Source organism: Nomascus leucogenys, chromosome 7b, assembly GCF_006542625.1.
Source record: "Nomascus leucogenys isolate Asia chromosome 7b, Asia_NLE_v1, whole genome shotgun sequence".
Classification (NCBI taxonomy): domain Eukaryota; kingdom Metazoa; phylum Chordata; class Mammalia; order Primates; family Hylobatidae; genus Nomascus; species Nomascus leucogenys.
In genome coordinates, this window is record NC_044387.1 from 55,929,609 (window position 1) to 55,949,331 (window position 19,723).

The 19,723-nt window shown below is 39.6% G+C and overlaps 1 protein-coding gene across 1 annotated transcript in view; it reads right to left on the minus strand.

Moving 5' to 3' along the window:
• The window catches only part of TTC28 (tetratricopeptide repeat domain 28), a 726,372-nt gene that overhangs the window by 688,650 nt on the left and 17,999 nt on the right, over positions 1-19,723 (minus strand). The window contains exon 2 of the mRNA XM_003258029.2: positions 2,728-3,006. Coding sequence (XP_003258077.2) covers positions 2,728-3,006 — 279 coding nt within the window. The remainder of the gene's footprint in view (positions 1-2,727; positions 3,007-19,723) is intronic.

A 19,723-nucleotide genomic window follows, 5' to 3' on the forward strand; every position in this document is an offset into this window, starting at 1 on the left:
TCACTTACTGTGAAGAGAAAAAATCAGAAACCAATAATATAAATTATCCTAAAAGGGTGATTTTTTTTGTCTATAATAATAAAAGTACACTTTTTAAAAGCCATTTTTGGGGTGTAGAAGTCACAAGAAGTGCCAGGAGAAAGTAGAAATGATAAAGAAAAATGAAAAAGATAAAAGTTTAAAGGTGTTCACAAATATAGGAAAAACACAAGTGGATCAAAAAAGGACAAGAATTGATACTTAATTTGAAAATTAAGCTCTCCATATTTATAAGGCTCACTGCATCAATTAGAGGTTTAAAGAGAGAGACAGAGGCAGACATATATGCAAATCCTTGCTAGAATAATCTACTAATTCAAACCTTCAGTAAAAATGTCACAATCATAGCTATTACTTACCAAACATCTAAAAGTTACAAATTATCTCTAAACCTTAAGCAACAATCTTCCAAGATAGGTATTATTATTCCCATTTATCTTAACTTCAGAGAGGTTAAGAGATTACTCAAAACCATATTGTCATTAATGGAGGAACAGGAATCAGAATCTAGGTTTATGCTTTGAAAACAGCATTCTAGTTCGCAAATGGTATCATATATAATTTTTCTCTTTTTTTTTTTTTTTTTTTTTTTTGAGACTCTTCACTCTTGTTGCCCAGGCTGGAGTGCAGTGGTGCGATCTCAGCTCACTGCAACCTCTGCCTCCCGGGTTCAAGCAATTCTCCTGCCTCAACCTCCCAAGTAGCTGGGATTACAGGTGCCCGCCACCATGCCCAGCTAATTTTTGTATTTTTAGTAGAGACGGGGTTTCACCACATTGGCCAGGCTGGTCTCAAACTCCTGACCTCAGGTGATCCGCCCACCTCGGCCTCCCAAAGTGCCGGGATTACAGGCGTGAAGCCACCATGCCAAGCCCATATACAATTTTTCTCAACAATTTTTGTTTCATTTAGAATGATTATGGTTACAAAAGTAATCCTTTAGGGAATTACAGAATAGTAAACCATTCACAAGGCAGCAGCAATACTAGAAATTCCATTAAATGAGGCCAAGAAGACGTATCAGAGTCAAAGGATAAAGTACTATGACTTTTATTATTATTATTTGAGACAGGGTCTCATCCTGTTGCCCAGGCCAGAGTGCAGTGATGCAATCATGGCTCACTGCAGCCTCTACCTCCCGGGCTCAAGCAATCCTCTCACCTCAGCTTCCCAAGTAGCTGGGGATATAGGTGCGTGCCACCATGCCTGGCTAATTTTTGTATTTTTTGTAGAGACCAGGTTGCCTAGGCTGGCCTCAAACTTGTGGGCTCAAGGGATCCTCCCACCTCAGCCTCCCAAAGTGCTGAGATTATAGGCATGAGCCACCATGCCCAGCCCTTCAGCATATTATTAATAAGACATTAGGAAACTATTTTAAATCTCTAGGAAATATCCATTAACCTTTGTTAATGGGATGAAATGGTTTTGTGGTTCTATAGAAAATATCTCAAATACTTCAATTACATCTCTTTTTATTGTATGTATTTAAGGTATACAACATGATATTTTTGTTTACTTATATGAAGTGAAGTAATTATTGTAGTCAAATTAATATATTCATCATCTCACATAGTAACCCTTTTTGTGTGTGTTTGTGCAGTAAGAGAACCTAAAATCCACTCTTAGCAATTATCCCTAATACAGTACAGTATTATTAACTATAGTCCTCATGTGGGGCATTAGGTCTCTAGATTTATTCATCCTATATATCTGCAACTTTATATCCTTGGATCTACATTCCCCCATTTCATCCCTCTCCTATCCCCCACGCTCTATGCTTCAGGAGCATCTTAAGAAATTGTTTCTGCTGGGCAAGGTGGCTCACACTTGTAATCCCAGCACTTTGGGAGGCCGAGGCAGGCAGATTGCTTGAGCTCAGGAGTTCGAGACCAGCCTGGGCAACATGGTGAAACCCTCTTTCTATAAAAAATACAAAAATTAGCCGGTCATGGTGGCACATACCTGTAGTCCCAGCTACTCAGGAGGCAGAGGTTGCAGAGAGTCAAGATTGCACCACTGCACTCCAGCCTTGGTGACAGAGTAAGACCTTGTCTCGGAAAGAAAAAAGGAAAAAGGAAAAAAGAAAAGGAAAAGGAAAGGAAAAGAAAAGAAAGGAAAGGAAAAGAAAGGAATTGTTTCTAAAAGAAACTAGGGGTTAGGTTAGGAGTAGGCACACTGAAAATAAAGTATATATAATAAAAAACAAAGATAGTAACTTAAGAGGACTATTCAAGGGATTACAGATAATTACAATGCTTTATTAGAAAAAACAGAAATTTCCCTGATTAAATACAATTCTGAAAATAAACAGTCATTGACAGAGAATAAAATTAATTATTTTAAATTGAAGGAAAGAAACATCATCATACTTCATCTAAAATATTCATTCAAAAAGAGATGTTCCAAAACCTATATAAAGAACTAGAATGTATCTTACTTATCAAGCGGCACAGAGAAAAAAAATTTAAATCTCACACATACAGGAAAAGAATTAAACTTGCATATGGAAAGGACACTACAAAAAAACAAAGGAAGCTTTTCACTAGTGTACCAGCTCAAGGAAGTCATTTTATATTTTGCTGAAGTACAGATTATTAAAATATTAGTAAGTACACTAAATCAACAAAATATTATATTAAAGTAAGAAGCCAGCACAAAACATTCTATGAAAATAAATAAAATTTCTACCTTTGGCCATTTGGGATTGAGAAGTCGAGCTTTGATTGCATCATCCAGTGCCTTGTCATACTGCTGGATTTTCATGTAGGCTGCAGATCTATTGCTGTATAAGATGCAGTTCTGAGGGTCAACAGCCAGGGCTTCATTATACAGAACAATAGCTGTGTGGAAATCTCCATCATGACAGGCCTGATTACTCTGACGAACTTTCTCAACAAATTCAGCTTTGCTCAGTACCGGTCCATCAGGACTTCTCTGGCCAATAGTGTCAGCACCAAAGAGAGGAATCTACAAACAAACAAACTTTATCAGACAAAGTTCAGATAATCCGGATGGGTTCCCCATCTGCTAAGATTTGGATGTCTGCCCCCTCCAATTGCACATTAAAATGTGATCCCCACTATTGGAGATGGGGCCTAATGGGAGGTGTTTAGGTCATAGGAGTAAATCCCTCATGAATAGATTAATGTCCTCCCTTGGGGGTGAGGGAATTCTTACTCTATTATTTCCAGTGAGAGCCAGCTGTTAAGAGGCCTGCCACTAGCCCCTCTCTCTCTCTCTTGCTTTCTCTCACTTTGTGATCTCTGCATGCACAAGCCAGCTCCCCTCTGACTTCTGCCATGAGTGGAAGCAGCTTAATGCCCTCACCAGATACAGATGCCTAATCCTGAACTTTCCAATCATCAAAATCATGAGCCAAATAACCCTTCTTTATTTATAGATTATTCAGCCTCAGGTATTTATTTTTTACTCTTATTTTTTTTCAGATGAGGTCTCACTCTGTAACCCAGGCTAGAGTGTAGTGGCACAAGTCTGGTTCACTGCAGCCTCAACCTCCAGGCACGAGCCATCTTCTTGCCTCAGCCTTTTGAGTAGCTGGAAGCATAGGCACATGCCACGGCATGCAGCTAATTATTTTGCTTTTTGTTGTTGTTGTTTTTGTAGAGACAGGATTTCACTATGTTGCCCAGCTTGATTTTGTACTACTAGCCTCAAGAGATCTTTCCACTTCAGCCTCCCAAAATGCTAGGATTACAGGCATGAGTCGCTGCACCTGGCCAAGTATTTCTTTATAGCCACACAAAACAGACTAAGACATCATCTGAACCTCAATAAACACAAACATTCTTCATGATCTGCTCTACATTATATTTAACTTTTATGCCTGGGAAGACAATAATCTTCTCTCAAAGCAGCCAACAAAGGGCCTTGCATGCATATGTGTATATGTATGTTTAATAGTTACATACATGTATATTTGTATTTGTATTTGTTGAATGAATAAATGCAAAAGAGTACTCAGGTTTTTCCTTGGCAATTTAAAGTTATATACCATGGAAAAAATAAAATACAAACATATATGGACACTATAATCTCAACTATGTTAAGACGATTGCACTTAAAATAATGCTGAAAAGCCAGGAACAGTGGCATGCACCTGTAGTCCCAGCTACCCAAGATGCTGAAGCAGGAGGATCACTTTAGCCCAGGAATTTAATACTATAGTGTGCTACAACTGCACCTGTGAATAGCCATTGCACTCCAGTCTGGACAACATAGTGAGACTCCATCTCTAAAAATAAATAAGTAATGAGAGAACAAAATCAAAATACTAATCATACTAAATTATCTCTAGAAAAGGTTGTGGAACATTTTAATTTTCTTAAACTTATGCAAGTTTTAAAATAAAAAATCAGCTTTAAAAAATGTTTTCATGTACCAATGAATCTTTTTGGATTGGCAAATTTGGTGACTATAATATGGCTACTACCATGAAATTTCAAAGACAAACACCAGTTTTTGAAGACTAGCAAAAACTATTCAGCTGTAACTATATTCTGGCAATTTAAAATCTGTTTTTGATGTTGATTTTTCAAAATTACTAAGTTTTCTGTAATTTTATAGCAGCAGTGCAGTGACCTTAAAATCAAAGGAAGCAAACGTGTCAAGTGTTTTTGTTTGTTTCTTTTTGTGGTTTTTTTGAGACAGGGTCTTGCTCTGTCACCCAGGCTGGAGTGCAGTGGTGTGATCAGAGCTCACTGCAGCCTCAAACCTCCTGGGCTCAAGCAATCTTCCCACCTCAGCCTCCCAAGTTGCTGGAACCTCAGGCATACACCACCCCGCCTGGCTAATTTTTTTATTATTTTGTAGAGATGAAGTCTCCTCATGTTGCCAAGGCTGGTCTCAAACTCCTGGGTCCAAGCAATCCTCCCGCCTTGGCTTCCCAAACTGCTGGGACTATAGATGTGGAACCACAGCACCCAGCCTGTTACTCATTTTTAAAACATAAAAATTATGAACTGTAGAGTACAAAGGGAAGAAATTTAACACAGTAGTATCAAGGACAGACATTTTATACTTCTAAGCAAGCTTGCCCTAAGTGAAATTAAAACAAAAAGTATTTTTTTCCCTATGTCTTCTTTTAAGATCAAGTCCAGTACCTCCATTCAGAAGAGGATGCATTTGATGCAATAGGCCAACATATATAAAGAAATAGACTCCTCAAAGAAGTATTTGCATTAAAAAAAGAAAAAATTCCCCAAAGAAGGGAAGAAAGGCAGATCTAATCACACATATGAGCGACTGTTCTTCCTCTGCTCACAAGGATATTATATCCTGATTTCCAGGAGAATTCAAAACATTAAAGGATTCTGTAAGTTTCAAATATCAGTGTCCAAGTTATATTCAACTTTTTTTTCTTTTTTTTTTTTTTTTTTTTTTTTTTTGAGAAGAAGTTTCACTCTTGTTGCCCAGGCTGGAGTGCAATGGCGCGATCTCGACTCACTGCAACCTCTGCCTCCCAGGTTCAAGCAATTCTCCTGCCTCAGCCTCCCGAGTAGCTGGGATTACAGGCATGCACCAATATTCAACTTTCACAAAGTGGAAGTGGCCAACCAATAATGTACTTAAAGGTTTTTTTAAAAATTATGATCATGAAACATATTGCTTGAAAGTAAATGGACTATGTAACATTTACCAAACAACTAGAATTTTCAGTCTTTGTTTTTAATTATTTTATTACAATATGTAAGACTGATTTCATTTTGGAAAATATGATCATCATGGTTCTGCTTAAGGTCAATACTACCATAAGTCATAGAAATGAATTCTGTATCTGAAAATTCAGGGCCATGACACAAAAATAGCAACTAAAGACTTTAAAAGTAAGGTAAATTGTTAGGTTCATAAGTAGCCTGTAAGTTATTAAAAAAAAAAAGAGAAGAAGAAGAAGAATCCTACTATTACAGTATTCCCTACTTCTCATAAAGAATTGCAGAGTAGGCTGGGCTCAGTGGTTCATGCCTGTAATCCCAGCACACTGGGAGACTAAGATGGGAAGATTGCTTGAGCCCAGGAGTTTGAGACCAGCCTGGCAACATAGCCAGACCCTGTCTCTATTTTAGAAAAAAAAATTATTTAAAAAATTTGCAAGGTAGGGCACCGTGGCTCACATCTGTAATCCCAGCACTTCGGGAGGCCAAGGCGGGCGGATCACCTGAGGTCAGGAATTTGAGATCAGGCTGGCCAACATGGTGAAACCTCATCTCTACTAAATATACAAAAATTAGCCAGGTGTGGTGGCAGGCACCTATAATCCCAGCTACTCAGGAGGCTGAGGTAGGAGAATTGCTTGAACCCGGGAGGCAGAGGTTGCAGTGAGCCAAAATTGCACCATTGCACTCCAGTCTGGGCAACAAGAACGAGACTCTGTCTCAAAAAAAAAAAAAAAAAGAAAAAAAATTTTTTTTTCAAAAAGAATTGCAGAGTAAGCCAGGTACAAATAGCTCATGCCTGTAATCCCACACTTTGGGAGGCTAAGGTGGGTGGACTGCTTGAGCCCGGGAGTTCAAGACCAGCTTGGGCAACAAAGCAAGACCCTGTCTCTACAAAAAAGACAAAAAATAGCTGAGTGGGTGACACGCACCTGTAGTCCCGGCTACTTGGGAGGCTGAAGAGGGAGGACTGCCTGAGCCTAGGGGGTCAGGGCTGCAGTGAGCTGTGATCGTGCCAATTGCACTTCAGCCTGGACAACAAGCAAGACCCTGTCTCAGAAAGAAAATAATGGCAGAGTAATAATTTTGGTTCAATGCCAACACAGATAAGAATCAAATTAAAAAGAGAAATCATCTTCATTCTATTACCTCCATGTACAGTAATATAAATTAACATTTCCCAAAATATATTCTAAGGAAACCTTAGGTCCTCAGGAGACAAGGATGAACGTTAAATAAATCTCTTCTTTAGTAAAATATCTCTCACAGATCTTATTTTGCACACTGTGAATCTGAGAGGGGGAAATACCATACATTATAAGATCAAATCACCTTTATAATGAAGGATCTGGCAAGTCCAGAAATTGCTTCAAACACTGATGTAAACTATTACTAAGGCCTCTAAGAGCAAAGAAAATACCATGGATGAGTTAGTACTAGTGCAGACAGATTCTAAATACTAGAGGAGAACTCTAGTATTTAGAGTTAGTAGTAGTTAATCAAATGTTCATAAAACACCATCAAATGTTCACAAATTTAAAAGAAAAATGCACTGTAGTAAGTGCTCCACAGAAGCTTCTATTTGTCAAAATATATCTGTGTCTACTCAGCTGGATACTGTGAGGTTGTTAGAAAGCTAAGAAACAGAAATTTCTGGCCAGGCACAGTGGCTCACGCCTGTAATCCCAGCACACTGGGAGGCCAAGGCAGGCGGATCACGAGGTCAAGAGATCAAGACCATTCTGGCCATCATGATAAAACCCAGTCTCTATTAAAAATACAAAATTGGCTGGGCGTGGTGGCACGAGCCTGTAGTCTCAGCTACTCAGGAGGCTGAGACAGGAGAACTGCTTGAACCCAGGAGTCGGAGGTTGCAGTGAAAGATCGCCCCACTGCACTCCAGCCTGGCGACAAAGCGAGACTCCATCTCAAAAAAAAAAAAAAAAAAGAAACAGAAATGTCTATGTATGGCTAAAAAGAATAAACATAACTTCCCAAGTCGTTTTCTTTTTTTTCTTTTTTTTTTGAGACAGTCTCACTCTGTTTCCCTGGCTGGAGGGCAGCGGCGTGATCTTGGCTCACTGCAACCTTCGCCTCCAGGTTCTAGCGCTTCTCCTGCCTCAGCCTCCTGAGTAGCTGGGATTACAGGTGTGCACCACCACACCCAGACAATTTTTGTATTTTTAGTAGAGATACGGTTTTGCCATGTTGGCCAGGCTGGTCTTGAACTCCTGACCGCAAGTGATCCGCCCACCTTGGCCTCCCAAAGTGCTGGGATTATAGGCATGAGCTGCCACGCCCGGCCCCAAGTCCTTTTCTATCTTATCTGCAATTGATAAACTTGACAGAGAAAAAAGACCTTTGCATGTCTTTCTCAGATTATATATATGTTGTACTTAAAATAACCAGCCATATTAAATTCAGGAACTAATTTAATGAGTTAGAATAGTACTCCTTAAGGGCTGGGCGCGGTGGCTCACGCCTGTAATCCCAACACTTTGGGAGGCCGAGTAGGGCAGATCACGAGGTCAGGAGATCAAGACCATCCTGGCTAACACGGTGAAACCCCGTCTTTACTAAAAATACAAAAAATTAGCCGGGCGTGGTGGCGAGCACCTGTAGTCCCAGCTAGTCGGGAGGCTGAGGCAGGAGAATGGCGTGAACCCGGGAGGCGGAGCTTGCAGTGAGCCGAGATCGTGCCGCTGCACTCCAGCCTGGGCAACAGAGCGAGACTCCGTCTCAAAAAAACAAAACAAAACAGAATGGCACTCCTTAAGGAGATAATGAAAAATAAAATGTTTAATTACTCATTTACTTAGATTAACTATTATTTCTTCCCACATGAGTTCCAAAATAGAGAAAAATATTGTGACTGAATTTCATATACATATAGCATATGGATGTCAACATATATTAACATTGCTGATATTTTCCTCTGATCCTCTGACAAATTCATCTTAAAAGGGTAGAGGGAGTGTCAGTAACATGTGAGCCAAATGGGCTCAGTATATGCAGCCACATATAATTACTACATACATAGTATAATTCCAGTCCTGTTATAAATTTTTCTAGCTTTATTGAGATATAAATTGACCAATAAAGTCGTATATATAGAAGGTATATAATGTGATGTTTTGATATATGTATGCATTGTGAAATGATTACCACAATCAAGCTAATTAACATATCCATCACTTCACAGAGCTATCTTTTGTGTGTATATGGTGAAAATACACAAGATCTACTCTCTTAGCAAATTTCAAGTGTATAATACATTAACTACAGTCACCACACTGTATACTAGGTCTCCAGAACTTATTTATCTTATAGCTGAAGATTTGTACCCCTTGACCAATGTCACCCCATTTCTCACACCCTTGTCCCCTGGTAACCACCCTTCTACTCTCTGTTTTTATGAATCCAACATTTTTAGATCCTACATATAAGTTAGATCATACAATATTTGTCTTTCTGTGTCTCGCTCATTTCCTTTAGCATGACATCCTCTAGGTTCATCCATATTGTTGCAAATGTCAGGATTTCCTTTTTTTTTTTTTTTTTTTTTTTAAGACAGAGTCTTGCTCTGTTGCCCAGGCTGGAGTGCAGTGGCACGATCTTGGCTCACTGCAAGCTCTGCCTCCCGGGTTCATGCTATTCTCCTGCCTCAGCCTCCCGAGTAGCTGGGACTACATGTGCCCGCCACCACGCCCGGCTAATTTTTTGTATTTTTAGTAAAGATGGGGTTTCACCGTGTTAGCCAGGATGGTCTCGATCTCCCGACCTCAGGTGATCCACCCGCCTCGGCCTCCCAAAGTGCTGGGATTACAGGCTGGATTTCCTTAAGGTTGAATAATGTTGTATTTTGTACATGTGCATTTTTTTTATTCATTCATCCATCAATGGACACTTAGGTTGTTTCTCTATCTTGGTCATTGTGAATAATGCTGCAATATACATGGAAGTGCAGATATCTCCTCAAGATAGTAATTTTATTTCCTTCAGAGACATATCCAGAAGTGATATTGCTGGATCCTATGGTAGTGATGTTGAGCAGCTTTTCATACCCCGTTAGCAGTTTGCAGGTCTTCTTTGTACAAATTATATTCAGGTATTTTGCCCATTTTAAAAATCAGGTTATTTATTTATTTGCTATAGAGTTGTATGAGTTCCTTATATATTTTGGATATTAACCCTTATCAGGCATATGATTTGCAAATATTTTATCCCACCCCATAGGTTACTTTTTCATTTTTGTTGACTGTTTCCTTTTTTGTGGAGAAATTTTTAGTTTGATGTAGTCCTATCAGCTTTTTTTGCCTAGTTTTTTGGTGTCGCATCCAAAAAATCATTGCCAAGACCAATATTAAGAAATTTTTCCCCCATGTTTTCTTCTAGGAGTTTTAGAGTTTCAGGTCTTAAGTTTTTTTGTGTTTTTTTTTTTTGTTTTTTTGAGATGGAGTCTTGCTCTGTCGCCCAGGCTGGAGTGCAGTGGAGCAATCTCCACTCACTGCAAGTGCCTCCTCCTGGGTTCATGCCATTCTCCTGCCTCAGCCTCCCAAGTAGCTGGGACCACAGGCGCCCGCCACCATGCCAGGCTAATTTTTTTTGTATTTTTAGTAGAGACAGGGTTTCACCATGTTAGCCAGGAGGGTCTCGATCTCCCGACCCCAGGTGATACGCCCGCCTCAGCCTCCTAAAGTGCTGGGATTACAGGCATGAGCCACCGTGCCCAGCCACGTTTAAGTATTTAATCTATTTTGAGTTTATTTTTGTGTGTGGTATAAGTTAAGGATCTAATTTCACTTTATGGCATGTGATAGCCAGTTTTCCCAGGACCATATATGTTGGAAACTATCCTTTCCCCATTATGTATCAGCTTAAAATAGACTGCTATAACTATGTTTATGTAAGCATCAAGGTAACCACAAAGCAAATACCTATAGCAGATACACAAAAGATAAAGGAACCAAAGCATACTATAGAAAATCATCAAATCAGCAAAGAAGACAAAAAAGGAACAAAAGGTTTACATAACAGTCAGAAAACAATTGACAAAATGGCAATAGTAAGTCCTTACCTATCAATAATTACTTTAAGTGTAAATGGAGTAAGTTCTCCAATCAAAAAACAGAATGATTGAATGGATAAAAATTCAGGACCCAATAAAAGTTTTAAATTAAAAAAAAAAACAGGACCCAAACAGATGCTGCTTACAAAAACTATATGCTGCTTACAAAAGACTCACTTCAGCTTTAAGGATATGCACAGACTGCAAGTGAAGGGACAGAAAAGATATTCCACGCAAAACGGAAACCAAAAGAGAGCAGGGATAACTATACTTAGACAAAATAGACTTTAAGTCAAAAATCTATTAACAAGAGACAAAATAATTGTTTAACTATAAAAAGGTGAATTCATTAAGAGGGTATAATTATAAATACATATACACCCAAAATCACAGCACCTAAATATATGAAGCAAATATTAACAAATCTGAAGGGAGAAATAGGCAGCAATACAGTGACAGTGGGAACTTCAATATGCAACTTTCAACAATGGACAGATCATCCAGACAGAAACCAATACAGAATACATCAGACGTGAACTATACTTTAAACCAAATGAACCCAACAGACATGTACAGAACATGCCATCCAAGAGCAACAGAACATAAATTCTCCTATTATAAATTTTGATTATTCAAATCATATATAAAAAAACTTATCACCTCTATATAAAAAATCATAGGTAATTCAAATGATTAAATATTTTGAAATAAAATTATAAAATATTAAAAGGAAAGAATCTTTTATTATGTAGAACTAAGTCCTAAGTACAACACATAAGCCATAAAACAGAATAGAAAAGACAGATAAATACGACAACATAAAAAATTTTAATGTCTGCATGGAAAATATGGATTAAGACCAAAAAGATTAGTAACAAATCAGTTAAAAAAATGCAACACATGATAAATGGCTAGTTTTCTTAGTATAGATAAAGCTCCTACAAATCAGTAATAAAATGGACAAACAATTCAATGGAAAAAATGGACAAAGGACATGCACAGACAAATCACAAAAAAAGGAACTCCATGTGGCTTTTAAACACATTTTTTTAAATGTGTGACCTCAGTTATTTTATTTATTTTTATTTATTTTTATTTTTTTTGAAACGGAGTCTCACTGTCGCCCAGGCTGGAGTGCAGTGGCGCGATCTTGGCTCACTGCAGGCTCCGCCCCACGGGGTTCACGCCATTCTCCTGCCTCAGCCTCCCGAGTAGCTGGGACTACAGGCGCCCGCCACCTCGCCTGGCTAATTTTTTTTTTGTATTTTTAGTAGACACAGGGTTTCACCATGTTAGCCAGGATGGTCTCGATCTCCTGACCTCATGATCCGCCCACCTCGGCCTCCCAAAGTGCTGGGATTACAGGCGTGAGCCACCGCACCTGGCCTGACCTCAGTTATTTTAAAAGAAAATTAGGCCGAGCCCGGTGGCTCACGCTTGTAATCCCAGCACTTTGGGAGGCCAAGGCGGGCGGATCACGAGGTCAGGAGATCGAGACCACGATGAAACCCCGTCTCTACTAAAAATACAAAAAATTAGCCGGCCGTGGTGGTGGGCGCCTGTAGTCCCAGCTACTCGGAGAGGCTGAGGCAGGAGAATGGCGTGAACCCGGGAGGCGGAGCTTGCAGTGAGCCGAGATTGCGCCACTGCACTCCAGCCTGGGCGACAGAGCGAGACTCCGTCTCAAAAAAAAAAAAAAAAAAGAAAATTAAAACTTAAAAACAATATTTTTTTTTACCTCCCCTACTAACAGAAATAAAAAATTAGCAATACATTTTGTTGGTTAAGGGGTAAGGGAAAAGTTACACCCATACATTCATACATTATTGGTAGAAGGGGAGGTCTCACTATATCGCCCAAGCAGGTCTCAAACTCCTAGGCTCAAGCTATCCTTCCACCTCTCACTACCTAAGAGTTGGGATTACAGGCCTGAGCCACCAAGCCTGGCCTGATACAATTTCTTACAGAACAACTTGGGAATATCTATAAAAATGTAAAAATTGCATAACCTCTCAATTCTAGAAATTTTCTCCACTTCTGGTAATTTATCCTATAGATGCACTTACATGTGTAAACAAAATAACATATATTAATACAAGGATAGTCATAATAGCATCATTTGTATTAGCATGATGTTAGAAATAATTTAAATGTTGAGACAACAGGAAAATGGATAAGCACAGGGCTTTGCAAGGCATAAATAAGTTTTATTAGATCCATGTAATTATTATAAATCCAGCCAAAAGAATAAGAAAGATTTTATACGCTGATATAGATAGAAAAAAAATCAAAAGGCAGAAGAAATTGTATCAGTTTACACTTCTACCAACAATTTATGAGTGTAACTTTTTCCTTACCCCCTCTCCATTCACCAAGCTATTCTTACACCTAGAGAGTAGGATCTTTTTCAAATTCACACAAAGATGCCATATGGATGAGCAAAGGCATATGTTAGTTGTGTACTGATATGGTTTGGCTGTGTCCCCACCCAAGTCTCATCTTGAATTCCCATGTGTTGTGGGAGGGATTCCGTGGGAGGTAACTGAATCATGGGAGCCAGTCTTTCCCATGCTGTTCTTGTGATAGTAAGTCTCACAAGATCTGACGGTTTTAAAAATGGGAGTTTTTCTGCGCAAGCTCTCTCTTTGCCTGCTGTCATCCATGTAAGATGTGACTTCTCCTTGCTTTCCACCATGATTGTGAGGCCTCCACAGCCAGGTGAAACTGTGAGTCCAATTAAACCTCTTTCTTTTGTAAATTGCCCAGTTTCGGGTATGTCTTCATCAGCAGCATGAAAACGGACTAACACATGTATTTTCAAAGCAAACAAAATAGATGATAAGAGAAAATTTCACCACAGAAATGACCATGTAACGAATAATTCAATGTACAAGACTAAAATATATAATACAAGAAATTAAGAACTGTGTGGATGGATTTAGCCAGATTTGATACAGCTAACAACAAGATTTTCTATCCTCAAAATGATGGCCAGGTGCAGTGGCTCAAGTCTGTAATCCCAGCAATTTTGGAGGCCGATGTGGGTAGATTGCTTGAGCCCAGGAATTCAGGACCAGCCTAGGGAACATGGCAAAACCCTATCTCTACTAAAAATACAAAAACTGAGGTGGGAGGATCACCTGAGCCTAAGAAGGTTTAGGCTGTGGTGAACCGTGATCACACCACTGCACTCCAGCCTGGGCAACAGTGAGACCCCATCTCAAAAAAAAGAAAAAGAAAATCCCTAAAATCAACTATAGAGGAGAAAAAAAGTAAAAGGGGGGGGGGAAGATGAGCACATAAGAGACCTAAGTAATATACCCAAGAGATCTGATACACATATAATTAGAATTTAAGAAGGGAGAGAAGGGAGTTAGAAACAATATTTGAATATCAATGACCAAGAATTTTCTAAAACTGATGAGACATCAACTCATAAAATATTGAACCCATAGCTTTCAGACTTTCATTCAACTCCAAGATACTACAAAGAAAATCACACCTACATCTGTCATAGTCAAACTGTTAAAATAATAATAATAATAATAATAATAATAATAATAAAAACAGAGAAAATGTTAAAGCAGATAGAGGGAAATAAGACACATTACCTTGAAAGGAGCTACAAGCTGCATACTCAACAGAAATGATGGAAGCTGAAATAGCACCTAACATAAAATACTCAGAGAAAATACTCTTCAAAACTGAGAGTGAAATAGGAATATTCATACATTACTCATGGGAATATAAAATGGTACAACCACGGTGGAAATAGTATGGCAGGTCCTAGAAAAGATAAACATAGAGTTACTATATGATCTAGCAATTCTCCTCTTAGGTATCTACCCAAATGAACTGAAAACCTGCCCATGGAAAAACCAGTACACAAATTTTCATAGCAGATTTATAATAGCCAAAAAGTGGAAACAACCAAAATATCCATTAATTAGTGAATGAACAAAATGTGGGATAACCATACAATGGAATACTACTCAACCATAAAAAAGTAATGAATAGGCCAGGCACGGTGGCTCACATCTGTAATCCCAGCACTATGGGAGGCCGAGGTAGGTGGATCATGAGGTCAGGAGATCCAGACCATCCTGGCCAACATGGTGAGACCCCATCTCTACTAAAATGCAAACAATTAGCCGGGCATGGTGGCGCGTGCCTGTAGTCCCAGCTACTCAGAAGGCTGAGGCAGGTGAATCACTTGAACCCAGGAAGTGGAAGTTGCAGTGAGCCGAGATCACACCACTACACTCCAGCCTGGCGACAGAGCAAGACTCCGTCTCAAAAAAAAAAAATAAAAGAAGAAATGAATAAAACACACATTACAACATGGATGAACCTTAAAAATATTATGTTAAGTGCAAAAAGACAGTCACAAAAGGCCATATACTGTATGATTCAATTTATTAAATCTCCATAGTAGACAAATCCATTGATATGGAAAGCAGATTGGTGGTTGTCAGAGGATGGAAGGAGAGGAAAATGAGGATTGACTCTTAATGGCACCAGATTTCTTTTGAGAGCGAGGAACATGTTCTAGAATTAGATAGTGGTATGGTTGAACAACCTTGTGAAAATACTAAAAACCACTGAATTGTATACTTTAAAATGGTGACTTTTATGGTGTGAATTGCATCTCAATTAAAGAAATGAAAACTGAGGGAATTAATAAATAGCAGGCCTACACTAAAAGAAATATTAAAGAAAATACTGAAAGAAAACTATCCCAGACAGAAGCAGAGGAATGCAGGAGGGAATGAATAATGCTGGAAAGAGTAAATATATGAGTAAATATAAATGAACATCAGCTATACAAAATAATAAGTTTAAAAAATTTATAACACAAAATACAGGAGATAATAAATGGAGCTAAAGTTCTCTAAGAAAGTATTTCCCAAACCTTAGTGTATGTATAAATTACCCATTATGATTCAATAGGTTTGGGACAGGGCTTGAGATTCTGCATCTTAACAAGCTCCCGATGGCTTAGATGTTGCTCATCTATACATCACACACTGTAAGTATCAAGGTTTTAAGTTTCTAGCAGAATCTGTTAAGTAGTAAAACTATTGCTTTTATTAGACCATATTGATTCAAGAATGCATGTTGTAATCACTAAGGAAATAACAGGAGTAAAAAACAAGTTAATGGCTGGGCGCGGTGGCTCACGCTTGTAATCCCAGCACTTTGGGAGGCCGAGGCAGGCGGATCACGAGGTCAGGAGATCAAGACCACGATGAAACCCTGTCTCTACTAAAAATACAAAAAATTAGCCGGACGTGGTGGCAGGCGCCTGTAGTCCCAGCTACTCGGAGAGGCTGAGGCAGGAGAATGGCGTGAACCCGGGAGGCGGAGCTTGCAGTGAGCCGAGATTGCGCCACTGCACTCCAGCCTGGGCGACAGAGCGAGACACCGTCTCAAAAAAAAAAAAAAAACAAGTTAATTTAGAAAAATAAAATCATTTTTAAATTGATTAATCAAAAAAAAAAAAAAACAAAGTAAGGGGAGGAAAGGGAACATTAAAACAAGTGGGTAATGTAAAAGCTAAAACTCCTAAAAGAAAATAGGAAAAGTTTTGTGAACTTAGGTTAGGCAAAGATTTCTTAGCCAGAATACAATAAGATTATCTGTATGCCAGGCATTCTCCTGGGCACTAGAGATAAAACCTGTGAATAGATAATAACAGTATAAGCTGTTTGCCATTATTAAAAAAAAAAAAAAAAACAAAACAAAAAAAAACACTAGCTTCACCTGTGAAAGGCCCAGGCAGTTTCTTTTACCTTGCAAAGCCCTGTGCTTAGGAGGTGAATCCTCCTAACCAGACTGCAACTATTCAAACCAGTGATCTCAACTGGGATCCTCCAGATCAAAGAAAGATGGCTAATCAAAAGAAAGTAAAGAAGTTGGCCATGCAGATAGGTATGACATTAGGTCTCTAGTGAAAACAAAATTAAGGCAATAACGACCAGGCATGTTTCAGAAACAGCAAAGAGGTCAGTGTGAAAGAGGTGAGGGTACAAAGTAAAAGGTCAGAGAGGTAACTGGGGCCCAGTGTGTTTAGATCTGCACTGCCCAGTACAGGAGCCATTTAGCAATATGTGGCCATTTAATTTTTTATTTTACTTAAATAAAATTAAAGATTCAGTTCCTCAGATGTATTAGCCACAGTGCAAGTGCTCAATAGCCACATGGTAGCTAGTGGCTACCAGATTGGAGAGTGCAGATAGAGAATATTTTTTATTTTTTTTTCCTAAAGAGACAGGGTCTTAGCCCAGGCTGGAGTGCAGTGGCTATTCACCATTCACAGGTGTGATCCCACTATTGAACAGCAGAGGAGTTTTGACCTGTTCTGTTTCTGACCTGGCCTGGTTCACCCTCCTTAGGCAATCTGGTGGTCCCCACTCCCAGGAGGTCACCATATTGACGCTGAACTTAATGTGGACACCATCATAGCATACTATAGCCTACACTCCTGGGTTCAAGCAACGCTCCTGCCTCAGCCTCCCAAGCAGCTGGGACTACAGGTGCGTGCCACTGCACCTGGCATAGATACAGAACATTTCTATCATCACAGAAAGTACTATTGGACAGAGCTGGTTTAGAGCTTTTGTAGGCTGTCATAAAGATACATAGAAAAGCTAATATAAGAGTGTAAGAGAGGCGGCCGGGCGCGGTGGTTCACGCTTGTAATCCCAGCACTTTGGGAGGCCGAGGCGGGCAGATCACGAGGTCAGGAGATCGAGACCACGGTGAAACCCCGTCTCTACTAAAAAATACAAAAAATTAGCCGGGTGTGGTGGTGGGCGCCTGTCGTCCCAGCTACTCGGAGAGGCTGAGGCAGGAGAATGGCGTGAACCCGGGAGGCGGAGCTTGCAGTGAGCCAAGATTGCGCCACTGCACTCCAGCCTGGGCGACACAGAGAGACTCCGTCTCAAAAAAAAAAAAAAAAAAAGAGTGTAAGAGAGAACTAGACACACAACAAGAGGTTAGCAACTCTCAGAATGACCAAACCCTAAAGGAGAATTGCCATTGATCCTTCAATAAATTCCCAGTCCTTGGGTCAATTAAGTGAATACTTCTCAAACGTTTCCTTAAAATTATCTTAGTAGGCATCCTTGAAAAGGTATTCCATGGTCAATTTGGGGAAAATTAATGTAAATTATTTGGGAGAAATTCCTCACCCACATCTTTGAAAAAACTATTTCTTAAGATTTGAAACTTCTTTTAGCTGATTCTAGGTCAATAGTTGCCAGTTCTTTCAAATAATTACTAAGAAAACAGATTTTGTTACTGTAGGTCTTCCTTAGAGACTTTAATATGTTAACGTATATTGTGAGTCTCCAAGAATTACAATAGACTATACACTGCATCCAAATAAGGATAAGAATTATTATAATTATTGAGTACTTAATATGTCCCTGGCACAGTTCTAAGTACTTTACATATGTTAGCTCATTTACTCTTCACAAAACTCTATAAGATAGGTACTATTATTATCCCTAGTAGGGGAAGAAACAAGGCACAAAAAGGTTAAATAACTTGACTATCAAAAGGGGAGGGTGTGAAAGTGTGACAGGCTAGTATGCAGTAGAGGTGATTCAAACCCTTGCGCAGACTGGCTCTGGAGTCCATGCTCTTAACCATTTTATACTTCTTCTCAGAATTATTTGAATATCTACTATGATAATACAGAACTCTGTTCCTACAGTTTGGGAAATGCTAAATGACTACTTAGGCCTGTCTTTCTTGCAACCTGAATGAGCCATGCTAGAACTATATCCAAAGTTACTTTTGCCCATTTAAAAACGTTCCAGGCTGGGTGCAGTGGCTCACGCCTATAATCCCCAGCACTTTAGGAGGCCAAGACGGGCAAATCACTTGAGCTCAGGAGTTCAAGACCAGCCTGGGCAACAAGGTGAAACCCCATCTCTACTAAAAATACAAAAATTAGCCAAGCTTTGTCGCACATTCCTATAGACCCAGCTACTTGGGAGGCTGAGGTGGGAGGATCGCCTGAGCCCAGGAGATCAAGGATGCAGTGAGCCGAGATCACACCACTGCACTCCAGCCTGGGCAACAAAGTGAGACCCTGTCTCAAAAATTAAATTAAATTTAAAAATTTTTAAATGCTCCAGTTCAGCGGGGTGCGGTGGCTCACACCTGTAATCTCAACACTTTGGGAGGCTGAGGCACGCAGATCATGAGGTCAGGAGATCAAGACCATCCTGGCTAACACAGTGAAACCCCATCTCTACTAAAAATACAAAAAATTAGCCAGGCGTGGTGGCAGACACCCGTAGTCCCAGCTACTCAGGAGGCTGAGGCAGGAGAATGGTGTGAACCCAGGAGGCAGAGCTTGCAGTGAGCTGAGATTGCGCCACTACACTCTAGCCTGGGTGACAGAGTGAGACTCCACCTCAAAAAAAAAAAAAAAAAAAAAAAAAAAATGCTCCAGTTCGTGCTGGGCAACAAGAGTGAAACTCCGTCTCAAAAAAAATTATAATAATAATAATGCTCCAGTTCAAGGGCATAACCAAAAAAGAAAACTACAAACCAATATCCCTGACAAACATAGATGCAAAAATCCTCAACAAAATACTAGCAAACCAAATCCAACAGTACATCAAAAAGATAATTCAGGCCGGGCGCGGTAGCTCATGCCTGTAATCCCCAGCACTTTGGGAGGCCAAAGTGGGTGGATCACCAGGTCAGGAGACTGAGACCATCCTGGACAACACGGTGAAACCCCGTCTCTACTAAAAATAAAAAATTTAGCCAGGCATGGTGGCATGCACCTGTAGTCCCAGCTTCTGAGGAGGCTGAGGCAGGAAAATTGCTTGTACCCGGGAGTCCGAGGATGCAGGGAGCCAAGATCAAGCCACTGCACTCCAGTCTAGGCAACAGAGCGAGACTACATCTCAAAAAAAAAAAA